Below are 16,435 nucleotides of genomic sequence, written 5' to 3' on the forward strand. Positions count from 1 at the left end.
ACTCATAGCGACCCTATAGAATAAAGGAAAACCTCTTCAGTTTGGCGTGCAAAGGCCTCATCACCACCTACCCCTCAGTCCTCACCTCCTCAGCTTTCCTTCCAGTTGAAGCCCAGACACCCTGGTCCCGACTGCCACCTTCCCAGCCCTCCTCCCCAACCCCAGTGTGGCGTGCTCCTTTTTCATTCTACCCTCATCCTTTACAGGCTATGTCAAGACATCGGCCTGCGTCACCTCACGGTGTCTGCTCTAGACTCCCCAGTGTGGTCTCCCTCCACCTTCGAGTTCCCTTTACTTATTTTTGGAACTAACATTCTCCTCCATATAAAGAAGAAATACGCTCGCTGAAGAAAAATACACAAAAGTATAAGGAAAATTATAATCATCCATGATACCACCACCCGAAGTTAATCACTGTTAGCATCTTGGTACAATTTCATCTAGGCGTCTGGGCATAAATATATATGTGTGTGTGTATATACACCCACAAGCACACATCCACGCCCACACACCCACACCCACGGAGCTCTGGGGGCACAATGGTTAAGCGCTCAGCTGTTAATCAAAAGGTCAGAGGTTTGAACCTACCTGCTGCTTGGCAAGAGAAAAGACCTAGTGATCTGCTCCCATAAAGACTATAGCTTAGGAAACCCTGCAGGGCAGTTCTACTCTGTCATATAGGGTTGCTAAGAGTCAGAATTGATTCAACACCACACGGTAACAATAGACACACATAGACTACATATATAGGATTATAGCTTTTCCATATAAATTTATGGGGCACTATTTAAATAAATTCAGATGCTATATCTAGCTTTGCATCCTAAAACTGATACGTTTCCCCAAGTAATTTAATATCATTTTGTTTGTTGTATAAGAGTCCACAGAATAAATGCACCCTCATTTATCTAACCGTGTTCAGGTTAGTTCAGTTTTTTCCCTACTGTAAATTAGATTTTCCATGTACATCCTTTACATAGATCTGTGTGTGCCTCTTTGATTGAATCTTTAGTATAAAATCTTAGCAGTCCAATTAGTAGGACAGAATGTATGAATATTCTTTTTGTTTATTGCTATAGTGTAAATGAAGTTTACATTTCAAGTGAGTCTCCCATACAAAAATTTATACATGCATTGTTATATGACCCTAATTGCTCTCCCCATACTGTGACAGCACACTTCTCCTTTCCACCCTGAGTCCCCATGTCCATTCAACCAGCTCCCAACCCTCTCTGCCTTCCCATCTCACCTGCAGACAGAAGCTGCCCATTTAGTCTCTTGTACCTACTTGAGCTAAGGGGCACACTCCTCACGACTATCACTTTATGTCCCAGAGTCCAGTCCAATCCCCGCCTGAAGAGGTGGCCTCGGAAATTGTTTTAGTTCTGGGCTGATACAGTATCCAGGGACCATGTTTTCCGGGGTTCCTCCAGTCTCAATCAGACCATTAAGTCTGGTCTTCTTACTAGAATTTGAGTTCTGCACGCCACCTTTCTCCGGCTCCATCAGGGACTCTCTGTTGTGTTCCCTGTCAGGGTGGTCACTGGTGGTAGCCAGGCACCACCCAGTTCTTCTGGTCGCAGGCTGATGAAGTCTCTGGTTTATGTAGCCCTTTCTGTCTCTTGGGCTAATGCTTTCCTTGTGTCTTTGTGTTCTTCATTCTCCTTTACTCCGGGTGGTTGGGACCAATTGATGCATCTTAGATGGCCACTTACAAGCTTGTAAGATCCCAGACGCCACTCACCAAAGTAGGATGCAGAACATTTAGAACGTATGAGTATTTTTAAATGTCTTTATCCATTATGACAACGTGCCTCCTATATAGATTAGCCAACCTATTATTTGTTATCAATTACATTGTATTTGATTCTTTGCTAAGGACTGAGGATGCTTATCCCACTTTATGTTTGTGTGTACGTGGACTCTCTCTTCTGTGAGATCTGTGGCTCTCTGAAAGCAAGGGCAGTGGGCCCTCATTTTCTACACTCCCTGCGTCCCGCAGGACACACACTCTTCAAACCAGCTGGCAGCAAAGACAACTAACCTGAGGATGAGGACGCACGCTGCAACCAGAGAGTAGGCCAGAAGAGTGCCAATGGACATCATGTCCACGAGCGCCTTCAGGTCAAACAGAAACGCCATCACAGCTATCGGGAACAGAAAACAAAGAGAGGCCTAGGATTAGATTCCATACAGAACCCATCTTTCAAGTTAGGGACAAATGAGTGACACTTTTTTGTTTTAGTACCAATGATGGGTCACACAAAGTACGGAAAATATATTTCTCACAGTTAGTAAGATGTTCTTTAGGTCATATAAACTGCTAGTAGAATTGCCCCACAGGGTTTCTAAGGAGCGGCTGGTGGATTCGAGCTGCCGACATTTTGGTTTGCAGCTGAGCTCTTAACCACTGCGCCACCAGAGCACCAAGCTGCTAATTAAACTTCAAAAACCCTCAACTATCTATCAAGTACAAAACACGTCTACTTTGATCATTTAAAAAGTACTTGGTCTAACAAAGAATGAAAATATTATAGGACAGCCCTCTGTCTTTTGATGGTTCAGAAAAAAACATCGCTAGGAAATATTGGGTAGCTTCTTTTTTTAAACTATAAAAAATTCAAGCAGAAGAATGTTCAATAAGGGATAGTATATAATCATTTTAATTTCCATCTGCATTTTGAGTTATAGCATATGCAAAATAAAATAATTTTCAATTAAATTATGTTTGTGATATAGGCTAAATTCGACTCTGATTGCACTCTGAGCAGAACCAATAATGTTAAAAGACAAAATATAATTTACATAGCTGAACAGTTAACTCACAGTTGGAAACTTTTTTCTCCATGGAAACATCAAAATAGTGAAACTTATTAATTTGAATTTGCCACATAGTTGTCCCTGTCTACAATAGTAAATAACCAACCCCAAACCTGTTGCCGTTGGGTCAATTCCCACTCATAGCGACCCTACAGGACAGAGTAGAACTGCCCCATAGGGTTTCTAAGGAGCAGCTAGTGGATTCAAACTGCCGATCTTTTGGTTAGCAGCCTGAGCTCTTAACCACTGTGCCACCAGGGCTCCGCATGTTCCTTAGACTAATAAATTTACAATATGTTTTGTGCGAATCACAAACAACCAAAATACAGTACCCAAAATACAGAAAATGATTATTATCCATACGGGTTCTCTGATCTAAGTTAAAAATAAGCAAAGTAACGTGTGAGGGTACAAAATAACAACAATATATTTTTTAGGGCAGTTTTAAAAAGCTTTCTATTACAATTGTCTTATTATAACTACTAATTTCAATATATTACTGATTGTGCTGCCAAATTAAATTCCTCCTGAATGAAGAAGAAGGATATATTTTTCAAAAATTCTGAATACAAAGTAGAGAATTACTGGACAAGTTTGTTATCAGAAAAAAAAAAATAAAAGCTTTTATGGAGTAAACAGAATGTTTGATCTTTTGTCTAGAAACATTCATAAACTATTTTCAATATCATAAAGCACTGTTTAACAATCGAATGGGCCACAGATCACCTGGAGCCCTGGTGGTGTAGTGGTATCGTGGTGTAGTGTAGAGCTTGGCCGCTAACCAAAAGGTCGGCAGTCCGAATCCACCAGCCGCTGCTTGGAAACCCTGTGGGGCAGTTCTACCGTGTCCTACAGGGTCGCTATGGGTCGGAATCGACTTGACGGCAATGGGTTGGTTTTTGGTTTGGGTTTTAGATCACCTAGTGCAACCTTTTTTTTACGGGGATGGAGATCTAAGCCCTGAGAAAATAGGTGACTCACCCTTCCAACTATGCCTAATAAAGTGCCAAATTTATGAGAAAACTTTTACAAAAGTAGGCTGTTGAGGCAAATATCTTCTGATCCTGACAAAATCCAACTTCATACATAATTATTAGCATCCTCTAATCTAGTTTCCCAATGATTCAGAGCCCTAACACAATCGTCATTCGCGTATGAATTTCTACCACCGAGAGCATTTTATCTATAATGTTTGCTTAAGTCTTTCTCTTCCTTCCTATACCAGTACCTTTAAGGCCATTCCAGCTATAGGATCTCTTCGAAAATTTCTGCATAAAATAAGAGTCTGGTCAAAGACACTGTACTCCGGCATATCATGACATGCCAAGAAGTAGATATCTGGCTTTCCTGAGCGTGACTTCAGTACTAAAAGAGTTGGAAGGAAAAAACAGACTCGTAAGGGGGTTGAGAGGACCCGGGTGTGAACAAGTCCTAGAGAACCGTGACGGGCCAGGGAGTGGGGACACCCACTTCTGGGGACAGTGGCTACCATGACCAAGCGTAAATTGCCTTTGGCATTTCTAATATTTAATGAACAATGGGCACAGTTGAGGGTTTTTGTTGTTTTGTTTTCAAAAAATTCTGTGACCCTTTATAGCAATATTTCACTTGCATCCTGAGCAAGACGGAAAACATTGAATCGTTATTTTAAATTAATATTTCAAACATTAAGCCATCATCCCTTAAGATCTCACGTCACGAATACGATTTTACGCGCTAGTTCCTCCATCAGTACAGAATCTGACCCCTGATACGTAATGAAGAACCGCCACAACCCTTCGCACATTCATTACATGCCCAAAGGTTAAAATAACGGAACAGTCAAAAGCCCCAGAGGTCGGCTGAGGAGGAATTCCAGCACACCACCAGCACCACAATTTTCAGCTGTCATCCCAATGCTCACACCCTAATTCACCAGCGATTTTGTTCTTAACTTCCATGCACAGCAAGCAGACCCTCTTGATAAGTGCATGCACCGGCCCAAAGCATTCAAGTCCAATGTTGAAGAAGCCTGGGTTTGTAGAGCTTACCAGAAATGACCCCTGCTGTCAACGTGGCAGCAACTGGTGACTGCCTGTTACTCACTCTGCCAAGAAATCTAAACAGTAAACCATCCCGGGCCATGGCAAACAGAATGCGGGGTAAAGGGAACATAGAGCCCAGAAGACTAGAACAGAAAAATTCATAATCCACATGTGAGATGTTATTAGTAGTCTACAAAGGCATATACAGGTCAAGACTGGACACGCTGAAGTGCGGAACCTAAGCCAAAAAAAAAAAAATTCAAAATAGAAAACACTCGCACAAAAGTTACTGACTTTCATGTAAATCACAACTGAAAATCACCTAGCTTGCTCTATTTTAGAGTCCTTGATGGAAAAGATCCCCCTTGGCTTATAAAAGTCAACTGTCTCTCACCTGCCACCGCGCCTGATGATAAAGTAGCAATTACTGGTGTCTTCGTTTTGGAATTGATTTGAGCTAGACATTTGAAAAGCAACCCATCCTCCGCCATAGCATAGATGACACGAGGCATTGGGAAAATGGATCCAAGAAGACTGAATAAAAAGCAAACACATGCAGTATGGCAAACATGTTCATGCAAGATTATGTCCAAGAATTAAAATAACTGCATAAAACTCAGCATAATAGCTGTAATTACCAACTCATATTATTGTAAAAAATGCATTATGATTGGGCATTTAAATATTTGTCAATATTTACGTCACATTCTTTGCAGATATTTGCTCAGCAAAATTATCAGATTAAAAACAATACGGCAAGTAATCTGTACATGTCCATGATTATTACTGAATTAAAACTAATTAATTAAAATCTTGTGAAAAAATCCAAAACCAAACATATCATTACAGCATTTTTAGCAGCAACATTTCAGAAAACATAATTCGTAAACTGATATTTAATTAAAGAGATTAAATAATTTATTTCAAAGCATAGCCACCGCATTTATTCAGTAATTATATATTTTGTGTAATTATTTTACCATTATTTTTTTCTCATATAGCCTGATCATTGATCCAATTAGTAATAATCACCAATATCATAAGATAATCAAGACGGAAAAAAGCTTAAAAAAAATCAACTTACTACAAATTTAGTACTTAGAATTGGTCAAGGTTAAAAGTTAGTAACAGTGAAGTTTAGGAAAATGATTTTTGCTTAAGATATTTTGAATTACTTGTGTGGTTAGTGGTTCCACCATTCCATCTATGACTTAGTTTTAAAAAACAGTCACTTAAGAGAAAAGAGGAAAAATATTTTACTTTTAAAAAAACCCATCTTCTTTCTTTACCTTTTAATAAATCTAGGAGGATCTTAGCCATGGATGAATCTTTGCCTACCTCTTCTAAAACCATGGGGGAATGGCATCTTCACAGTTCAGACTTTTGAAACTATTTGAAACGATTCAAAATAAACCTCACACTAGCAGGCGGCTGAAAAACCAATGTGCGTAATTTCTAATTGCTACTCAATATTATCTTGAATAGCAAATAAAAAGGAAGTGGAGGGAAATAATAGAGCTGTGTCAATGAATTATATACACAGAGTTTTTTCTTTTTCAGACCTTTAGAAAACTTACACTTTATAAAATGAGTGATCAGGCAGAGACTCATCTTTTCTGTGTAAGGACGCACTGCTGTACAGCATTCTGTGTAACTCCAGGGAAATCTCCTGCTTACGATCATATGTGAATGTGAAATAAGAGAAGCTCAGGAGACCTGAGAAGGAGTCCTAAGGTATTAAAACAAGCAGCTTCTGAGAATCTGAACGCGTGAGATTGGCCTACTCTTCTCTTTTCACACGGATATTACATGCGTTTTCAGCCTTCAACTGAGAATGGAAATGCCTATTTCTAGACCAGATTCACTCTGATCAACGTGAGGAGGGGAAGTCTCAGCGCTTCACAATAAAAACACACTATATTTAACAACGCCAAAACATAGCTTCTGCTTACACAGACTCAATCTGACTCTAAAAGACAGACCAGAAAATGTCAAGTCTGCACATAGGGTCTCGGTTGTTACACCAAAGACAGAAGACGACATTCTAGCTATAAGCATCCTTTTAAGTGTCTCCATAAAGCGTGTTACCTCACTGTGAATGGTTATTTAAAATTATTCAAACAACCTCATCCTAAAGTTTTATAATACATACACCTATGAATATGTGTGAGATTTATTGTGTATGTATGTGCGGATGCCATAGATACTTCTACTGAAGCTCGAACCACTATTTTATTGAAATACTGATGGTTAACTGATGGGGGGGAAACGTTAACACTTAACATTTGTATATAGCAATTATGGGCAAACCATTCAGAGAAGGCGTTGTTTGTATATCTGTTCTTTGTATTAGGATATTTAAAAAACATACGAAAGCAATTCTCCAGCACTGACAAGGCTTTGCAGTAACCCGAAGAGCCCCTGTCCAGAAGACAATGCAAGGTACCTGGTTGACAGGGCACACAGGGAGCCAGCCGCAACGACGTATTTAGCAGGACCCCATCCGACATATTCAAATGCTACAGGCAGGGGACTTTTTTCATCGAGGAGGTAGTATGGCATCATAAGCGTTAAAGCTGCAGAGACGCCAAAGTAGGCCATAAAGCAAACAAGTAAAGAAGTCACAATTCCAATAGGGATAGCTTTCTGGGGATTCCGGACTTCTTCACCTAAGGAAATATAAGAAAAGAGGTGTGTGTTTAATAAAACGTGACTAGGAAAGGGTTTATTTCGTATCAAATTCTTCCTCTCCTCCTTGGTGGCAAGCAACTCTGCTTTTCTCCCTCCTGTTTTCTTAGCTTAAGTCATCTATTCTATGTGAAACTTCCTCTCTTCTTGAGGGAACTTTGCTACGCCATTAAAAAATCCAGATCCCAGAGGGAGCAGAAAAAGGAAGAAGTCATGGAAGTCAGCTTCCTGTCTCCAGAAAGAAAAAGCCTGGCGCATCAGTGCTATTAAATGGTGAGCAACAGAACAGCAGGCTTAATCCACAGAGAGAAAGATTCATCCACAGAGATTAAATGACAGTCAGGGCACCCTGCAGGCCCTGAACTAGGAAGGCTTCAATAAACTTCGATTTATAGGACACTCTAGTTTCAGTTAAAAAAAAAATAGTATACTTTGAATCCTTTTAATAAGATTTGGCATTTGAAATATCCAAAACATGGTCAAGTATAAGGCCCTGCAATGATATCAACCCATATGAAACGCTGAGAGAGTGATCTGACATTATCACTTTTTTATATAGGATAAAGAAAAAAGAATTAACACAGAAGATTTTGTCCTACGAGAGAAAAGGCTATTTAAATGCAGGATCATTATTTGTTACTCATACTGACAGCACTTTCGGAGAAAGCTAAGGCCATAATAACTACTAACATTTATAAGTATTTGACAGCTTGCAAAGGATTTTTCCTGTGTATTACTATCTTAGATAATCCTCGCAAGGTCTGAGAGGCAGGACCGTGCTCCCGATTTTAACAATAAAGCAAGCAGGGCTCAGAGTGTCTCACTGAGTTTCTTTTTACCCTATATTGCAGGTGTCAGCTGGTTGGAGCCCTGGTGGCGCAGTGGTTAACAGCTTAGCTGCTAACCAAAAGGTCAGCAATTCGAATCCACCAGCCGCTCCCTGGAAACCCTATGGGGTAGTTTTACTCTGTCCTATAGGGTCGCTATGAGTCGGAATCGACCCGACAGCAATGGAATTTTTTTTTGGTAGAGCTGGTTGGGAACAGCCTTTCTTACCCCAAACCCCATTCTTTTTCCTCAAACCTCCTCTGTGCTCATGGGTACTCATGGGATAAAGGAACGCCTCCTGATACACAGAGCCAAGAATCTGCTCTTACCAGTTGTTGCAATGCAATCAAATCCCACAAAGGCATAAAAGCAGGTTGCAGCGCCAGCCAAAGTTCCTGTAATGCCGAAAGGCATAAAGCCTCCAGCTCCATAGACATAGGTTCCATTTTCAGAAGGTAGCTTTCTAAGGAAGGGAACAAACCCATCAGAAAGTTATTTTCATAGAAAACTGCCTCTCCTAGAAACATTATTTCACACTACTTCCTTGGGAGGTGGCTGTACTCATCAGCTCTTTGGAACTTACATACGTAGTCGTGCATTGCTTAACATTCACATTCTATGACATGCGAGGTTACGTGATTCGGACGTTCATATTCTATACAGGCAGTTCCTGGATTACGAACAAGTTCTGTTCCTAATCTGTCTTTAAGTTGAATTTGTACGTCAGTTGGAACAGTTAGGTATGGTTCGTAGCTGATGTCAGTTAGTCAAATGTTTGTCTTGATATATAGTATAAAGTGTACTTTTCTATGCATAAAAAACATTAAAGAAACACTTCCAGATACACTAAAACATCTATAACATAATAAAGCACGAACAATAATAATAATGCTTTGATGCGCGTCGCAAAGTAGCCCGCTTGTTATTACGAACCATTCTATGTACCTCGTATTTTAAATATAAGAGGTGTTATGGGCTTGGTTCATAACTATGGGTTGTACGTAAGTCTACTATAACCTTATGGGACCACGAGTGGATATGTGGTCAGATGTTCTGTGGCGCATGACTATACAAAACGAAAATTTCTGTTATTTTAAGTCGTCCACTTCATGATGATTTGTTATAGCAGCCCTAGCAAATTAACACAATATCTATCGTTTGGGAGGGAGCCTGGGATAGAACAGCCCCTCAGAAAGGTCTCAGAAGCGAAAAGTTTGAGAACCATCACTCGAGAGGAAAAGATCATGTATGTGCTCTTAAAATGTCACATAAAACAAAAAGCAGGGGGAAAAAAAAAAAAGAAAATCAAAACAGGAGAAGAACAATATTTTACCTGGCACTTGCTGATATATTTCTGAGAAATTCTTCACTAATCTTCCAGTTTGCCACATTTCCTTTCACAAACCCAGCCACCATAACAAAAAGAAGGACCAGCATATTAATTGCTGTGAAGACTTTATTCACCCAAGCAGACTCTTTCACTCCAAAAGATAAAAGAGCTGTGGAAAAAGAAAGGGCATTCTGATTTTTACCTCAGCTTTAGGAAAGGCAATGGCATTCTGAGGCTATTATAGGCCAGCATGCATGTATTTCACTTGCATTATTCATTTCTATTGTGGGTTCTTAACAGTCACCTGACTGAGGGACAATGTCTTCTGGATACACCAGTTTAATTTCAGGAGACAGACAGGTCATGCTCACAGTCCGGAGACACCACGCTCTTTAATAAATATATAAACTTAGTAACTTTAACTATTATCACCAGAGGGTAACCAAAAACCAAACCCACTGCCTTCGAGTCGATTCCGACTCATACCGACCCTGTATGACAGAGTAGAACTGCCCCAGAGGGTTTCCAAGGCTGTAATCTTTACAGATGCAGACTGCCACATCTTTCTCCCAAAGAGCGGCTGGTGGGTTCGGACCACAGACCTTCTCGGTTAGAGGTAAAGTAACACTCAATTTTAATGAAATGCTGTTTAAAAAAGCCATCGAGGTTAATGGTTCCTAGATTTTTGAAAGTAAAAACTCAATCACATGTCTGCCCTGTATTTACTGAACGTATAAACAGAAAATAATTCTTCAAGTGTCATGTCAAAAAAAGTACTTTGTAAAAAACAAAAGTACTTCGTGAAACGGATTCTCATTTTAATAGCTTTATTTCACATTCTAGGCCCCTGGGGGCGCAGTCGGCTGCTAACCTAAAGGTTGGTGGTTGGAACCTACCTGGAAGCAAAAGCCTGGCGCTCCGTTTCTGTGACAATTTCAGCCAAGGAAACCCTACGGAGCAGTTCTGCTCTGTAACACGTGGGGTCGCCACGAGTCAGAATCGACTCGGCAGCAACAGGTTTGTTTTCTCTTCTTTTTTTGGGGGGGAGGAGGTTTTTATTTTACATCCTGATTAAAGTAATCAATTTCCTAGTCAAATAATCTGAAACTACAGCAAAACTATGAAGAAAAATAAAGATCCACTCCAGAATTTTGCACATGCAAACACACACACACATACTTCTATGTCCACAAATAATAATGCTCAGATTCACTTTTTACAAGCCACATAATCTTCCACTACATAAGGTAATAGACTTTAATCAAGAGAGCCCTGGTGGCACAGTGGTTAAAGCACCTGGCTGTTAACCAAAAGGTCAGCAGTTCAAACCCACCAGCTGCTCCGCGGGAGAAAGATGTGTCAGTCTGCTTCTGTAAAGATTTACAGCCTTGGAATCCCTATGAGGAGTTCTCCTCTGTCCTATAAGGCCACTATGAGTCAGAATCAATTCAATGGCAACAGGTTTTTTTTTTCCCCACTACTTTTATCCCTTATTTATAGGCAATTAGGTCACTGTTAATTTTTTACACCTATAAACAGTACTGATATAATCATCCTTTTATAAATCTCTGTACACTTTCTAATTATTTCTTTACAATAATTTTCTATAAGGTAATGCTGTGTAAGTGTATGCATTTTCATGGAAGGTTTTTAGTTTATATTGTCAAAATATTCTCCAGAAAGTTTGGTCCAATTTAAATTGCCCATTTTCTTCTATTAGCATATTCTTCTCGCTCATATTCATTTTTAATAGTTATTTATATATTAATGCTATAAACTCTCTGCCTAAATATTTTTTCCAGTTTATAATTTGCTTTTAACCTTGTTGGTTATATATACAGGAAAGTTTTAGAATTGTATTAATCCGATCTATAAAACTTTTTCTTTTCAGTTTCTACCTTCAGGAAGATTTTCCCCAACATTAACCCCAAAACATTCATCTTCATTTCCTGTAGTAGTTTCATGATCATATTTTTCATATTCGTATCTTTAATCCGTCTGGTATAAGATGTGAATTATGGACCTAAGAAAGTTTATTTTGTACAACCGGAAAAATGATTACTGTGAAAAGATTATTCCACATATTTACCTGCTTATTCCCCATATCTATACCAAACACACTGTTGCCACTGAGTCGGTTCCAACTCATAGTGACCCTACAGGACAAAGCAGAACTGCCCCTTAGGGTTTCCAAGCCTGTAAATTTTTACAGAGGAAGACTGCCACATCCTGTGGAGCAGCTAGTAGGTTTGAACGCTCAACCTTTTGGTTAGCAGCTGAGTGCTTTAACCACTGTGCTACCAGGGATCCTCCATATCTAGACCACGCACCATCAAATAAGTTAAACTTTCCAAGTAGAGATGACAGAAGTTGAATTTCATTCTTCTACCTGCATAATCCCCAGATCCCATAATAAGGGTACTAAGGGTATAAGGAAAACTGCATTGTCATCACAATTACTGACTCTGTAGCTGTCTATTAGGTTAGGCACCGCTGCTAAACACCTTGGATGACACACCGTCCAAGTTTCCCAATACCCCACATGCACCCTCTACCCTGAGACTCCCATCTCCCACCAGTAGGTTAGAAATCCAAGAATATCTCATCTAAAGTCTGCATATCCTTCCCTTGCACCAGGCCTGGTGATGCAGTGGTTAAGCGTTTGGCGGCTAACCAAAAGGTCAGCGGTTCAAATCCACCAGTTGCTCCCTGGAAACCCTGTGAAGCAGTTCTACTCTGTCCTATAGGGTCACTATGAGTCGGAATGGACTCGACGGCAACCGGTTTGGTTTTGGGTTTTCCCTTGTACAGCTTCAGCTGACAAGCCATTTAGCATTACAGTATGAATAAAGACTTACAGCAGGAGGGTTTGATCTTCAAAGAGGCTAAGAACAAGGTCGTTATGTAAGCTTAGCCTATATTTGTTGGTGGTGGTGGTGGCTGCTGTCCAGTTGACCCCAACTCATGGCCACCCCCTGTGTTACTGAGAAGAACTGCTCCATAGGGTTTTCTTGGCTGTGATCTTTACAGAAGCAGTTCACCAGGCCAGCCAGCACAGTAGTTGGGTGGGTTCGAACCACCAGCCTTTGGGTTAGCGGCCAATCAAAAACTACTTGCACCACGCAGGCTCCTTAGGAAAAATATGACTGGGCAAATTAGGACAAACAATGCAGGCCGACCCCTGAGTGTCACCATGGAAATTAACGATTCTAATTGTGCCACAGCTACGTGCTTCTCATCATTTAAAGACGAAAGCTGGGTATTTAAGTTCATTGAAATCATCCCTAAATAAAATATGATGTAAGTAATACAGTATTAGCTAGGCACTTTAGAAACAAGCAAACAGAAACCAGAATCTATCGCCTTTTAAAAAGACAACTGATGGTACCAGACTCACTGGCCCGACAGAGACGGGAGCAACCCCGAGAGCGCGGCCCCTGGACACCCTTTCAGCCCAGTAATGAAGTCACTCCAGAGAGTCACCTTTCAGCCAAAGATGAGACAGACCCATAGCACAAAACGAGACTAAAGGGGCACACCAGCCCAGGGGCAAGGACTAGAAGGCAGGAGGGGACAGGAAAACTGGTGATAGGGAAACCAAGCTCGAGAAGGCAGTTGTTAACCAATGCCATAAAACAATATATGTACTAATTGTTTAATGAGAAGCTAGTTTGTTCTGTAAACCTTCATCTACAGTTCAATTTAAAAAAAAGACAACTGATGCATTTTTTCTCGATATTAGAAGCAAAACGCAAAATATTTTAAACTTTTTGTTCATGTCCCTATCCCAACCCGTATGTAAAACATTTAAACAACTAACTTTTACAAAAGTAACGTTATTTTTAAAATTACATAATTTTGCAAGTAGACATTGTATAATAGGAAGACATTTCTGTCACACCCTTGTAACCAAGGGAGAAATTAGCTAGAGATAAGGTTGAACAGGAAAGCAAAGGGCATAATATCCAGGGTAAATCATGTAGAAAGTGGGAACAAGCGTGGATTTTATCCAACGTGCAATGGCAGGTGACTGATGGGTTTGAGCAGGAGTACACGTAAGGATGACAATCAAAACAGAAAATGTTCCAATAACTAAAACAACAAATATAAGGGGACTGCAGGGACAACCGCCTACAAAGCAACATTGGCTAACACTGGAATGCTTACTATACATCAGGCAAGAAGCCTGTATGAGGGAGGCACTGATAGACTCATAATCGGGCCAACTGAGTCATGGAAAGATTAAGTAAATCACTCAATATCATAAAGCCAGGAAGTTTCCTTGTGCCCTTTCTATACCCCTAAGCTACAACACTGATAAAAACTGAAGAATTCCAGTACCAAGTATGTCTACATCATGTCTACGATGGCAACAACAGGTGGTATGAATAAGCTTCCTTTTCAACCAGATGCCTACAATTATATACAGCCATGAAGGCATGCGTAGAAAAATAAGACTTCTTCTAGAAATTGTATGCTTTCAGATACCCTTAGTTGTACCTAATAAGCTGAATTAATGCCAAAAAATTATACATTCTTCCTTACTGACACTGCATTTCCATGTCTGTAAACCTCTGATTAGTAGTATGCAACGGATGTTGCCCCATCCTATAATTTGGTGCATTCCAGATGCTATATACTCAGAACTGCTCTTTTTCCTTTCCACACAATTCAGATTGATTTTGAAACACCACTTCAGGTAGAACGTGAATCCAGACAGTGATAAGTCCTACAGCTCTACAACAGTGACATACTGTGTACAGGGGCGGATTACCCAGTAAGCAAGGTATCCCCGGGTTTGGTTGTGTTTACTTACTGATTTGTAGTACGCAATTTCACGTGGGTTTCGCCACATCTTTGAGGTGGTGAAACGGCACACTACAGATTAGTAAATGACCACAAGTAAGCCCGTGCGTACCTTGCTTATTGGGTAATCTGTCCCTGCTTGTGTGAATATATATGCAGACCTAGTTTTAGTAACTCCAACCCCAAATTCAGTAGTAACCTATTTTCCTGGGACAATTACTTTGGCTCATCATGGGGAAAAGCATAATTGTTTTTTTTACCTGCCAGAAGTAATACAAGACACACAGCAAAAAAGTCTGGGTACTCTGCAAGGCCGGAATAATTCATTTTGAAGTACGTTCTGAAAAACTGGCCAATCTGTTTGTTAAGCAGTTCATCAAAGGTGCCACTCCATGCTCTTGCAACACTCGATGTACCTTCCCAAAACATAACACAGTTAGAAAACACAGGGTCAGTGGCAGGAAATTAACACAGCAACGTTGGCTGCTCTCTTCTAGGATGAACACCAGCTACTTCACATGGAATTGAAATTTCTGAACAACGTATGAAATTATCTTGATAATTTTATAATTATACAATCATAATCAAATGTTTAACTCCATAACTTTGGAATCTGATAACTTCATTTACATTAAAAAACTGTAACTAATTCTTGCTTTAAAAAACCCAACAGGTTTTTCAAACTCGCTAAGAGGCAAATTCAGAGATGAAGTTGAATCACAGAATTTTGAAATTAGGAGGAGACATTTTAGAGATGAGAAAAATGAGACACACAGGGATCAAGTAACTCAAATCAGGATGATACAGCTGCTGGCTAGTGCAGACCGAGAACTGGACCCCAGGCCTCTGACCCAGGAGGACTCTTTCTACCATTCCACACAACTAAGACTGATCTTGAGACATACCTATCACATAAGATAAAATGAGATTCCAGCCAGTGACGAAGGCCCACAGCTCTCCCACAGTCACGTACGTGTATAAATACGCAGACCCAGTCTTGGGAACTCGGGCCCCGAATTCAGCATAGCACAGGCCTGCCATCACGGAAGCTAGGGCAGCAATGAGGAAGGAAATGACGATACTTGGGCCAGAATCTGATTTGGCAACGTCCCCAGCAAGGACGTAAACCCCAGCACCAAGAGTGCTTCCAACCCCCAGGGCAATGAGGTCCATGGTGGATAAGCAGCGGCATAATTTGGAATCTTCTAGACTGTCCTGAGTGACAATTTTTCTCCGGATCAGACATCGGGCAAAGGACAGGGCTGCTCTGCAGGGAATCATTTTGAAGACTGCAACCTGAGGAAGAGAAGGGAGAAGGTTAGAAGCCGCGCCTGGGACCACCATCCCTCCAGCTGGCGACTCAGCTTCCCAGCACAATATGGTGGCTGTGTTTTCCGTACTGGTTAACAGAGGTGTGACTCCAAGCAATTGGAGGAGGGTTTCATGACTCATGGAACATACACTATCACACTCGCTTTTCATGCCTTTGGAGTTCTTTGGGAGGATACATTTCCCACTGAAAGTATTTGCTTCCCTCCAGTAGGGACTTGTGTAACAGTGAAGGTAAAAGAAACATTAATTGAACCAAAATAGCTGGGGTATTAGGCAAAATCAGAGGTGCCCCATGTACCCAAATAGAAGGTGCCCCACAATAAAGCCTGCTACCCAAGACCGGTGGACCAGATGGGTTCCCATAAACGATGTATTTTCATGTATTTTCCCATAATATTTCTCAAAAGCTATATTACCAACCAAAAATGTAAACACACTCCCTGACTCAGCATGCATTCCACTACTGAAAACACACGGCATCAACAAAAAAAACCAAAACACCAACAGGAATTATCTTTGGGTGATGGATGAATTCTTACCTCTTTATATGCTAACATGTATTTCATTTAAAATGTATTCTGTTGCTAACACGTATATCTCATTTATC

General features: G+C 40.5%; 1 protein-coding gene across 1 annotated transcript in view; it reads right to left on the minus strand.

The window, feature by feature from the left end:
• SLC7A2 (solute carrier family 7 member 2) overlaps nt 1–15,777 on the minus strand; it is a 38,251-nt gene extending 22,474 nt beyond the window's left edge. The window contains exons 1-7 of the mRNA XM_004382807.2: nt 15,402–15,777; nt 14,757–14,912; nt 9,694–9,859; nt 8,690–8,823; nt 7,291–7,513; nt 5,239–5,378; nt 2,045–2,147 (exon numbers count right to left, since the gene is read on the minus strand). Coding sequence (XP_004382864.2) covers nt 2,045–2,147; nt 5,239–5,378; nt 7,291–7,513; nt 8,690–8,823; nt 9,694–9,859; nt 14,757–14,912; nt 15,402–15,777 — 1,298 coding nt within the window. The remainder of the gene's footprint in view (nt 1–2,044; nt 2,148–5,238; nt 5,379–7,290; nt 7,514–8,689; nt 8,824–9,693; nt 9,860–14,756; nt 14,913–15,401) is intronic.
• Nucleotides 15,778–16,435: the final 658 nt, after the last annotated feature.

The sequence above is a fragment of the Trichechus manatus genome, unplaced genomic scaffold (assembly GCF_000243295.1).
Source record: "Trichechus manatus latirostris isolate Lorelei unplaced genomic scaffold, TriManLat1.0 scaffold00099, whole genome shotgun sequence".
NCBI lineage: Eukaryota > Metazoa > Chordata > Mammalia > Sirenia > Trichechidae > Trichechus > Trichechus manatus.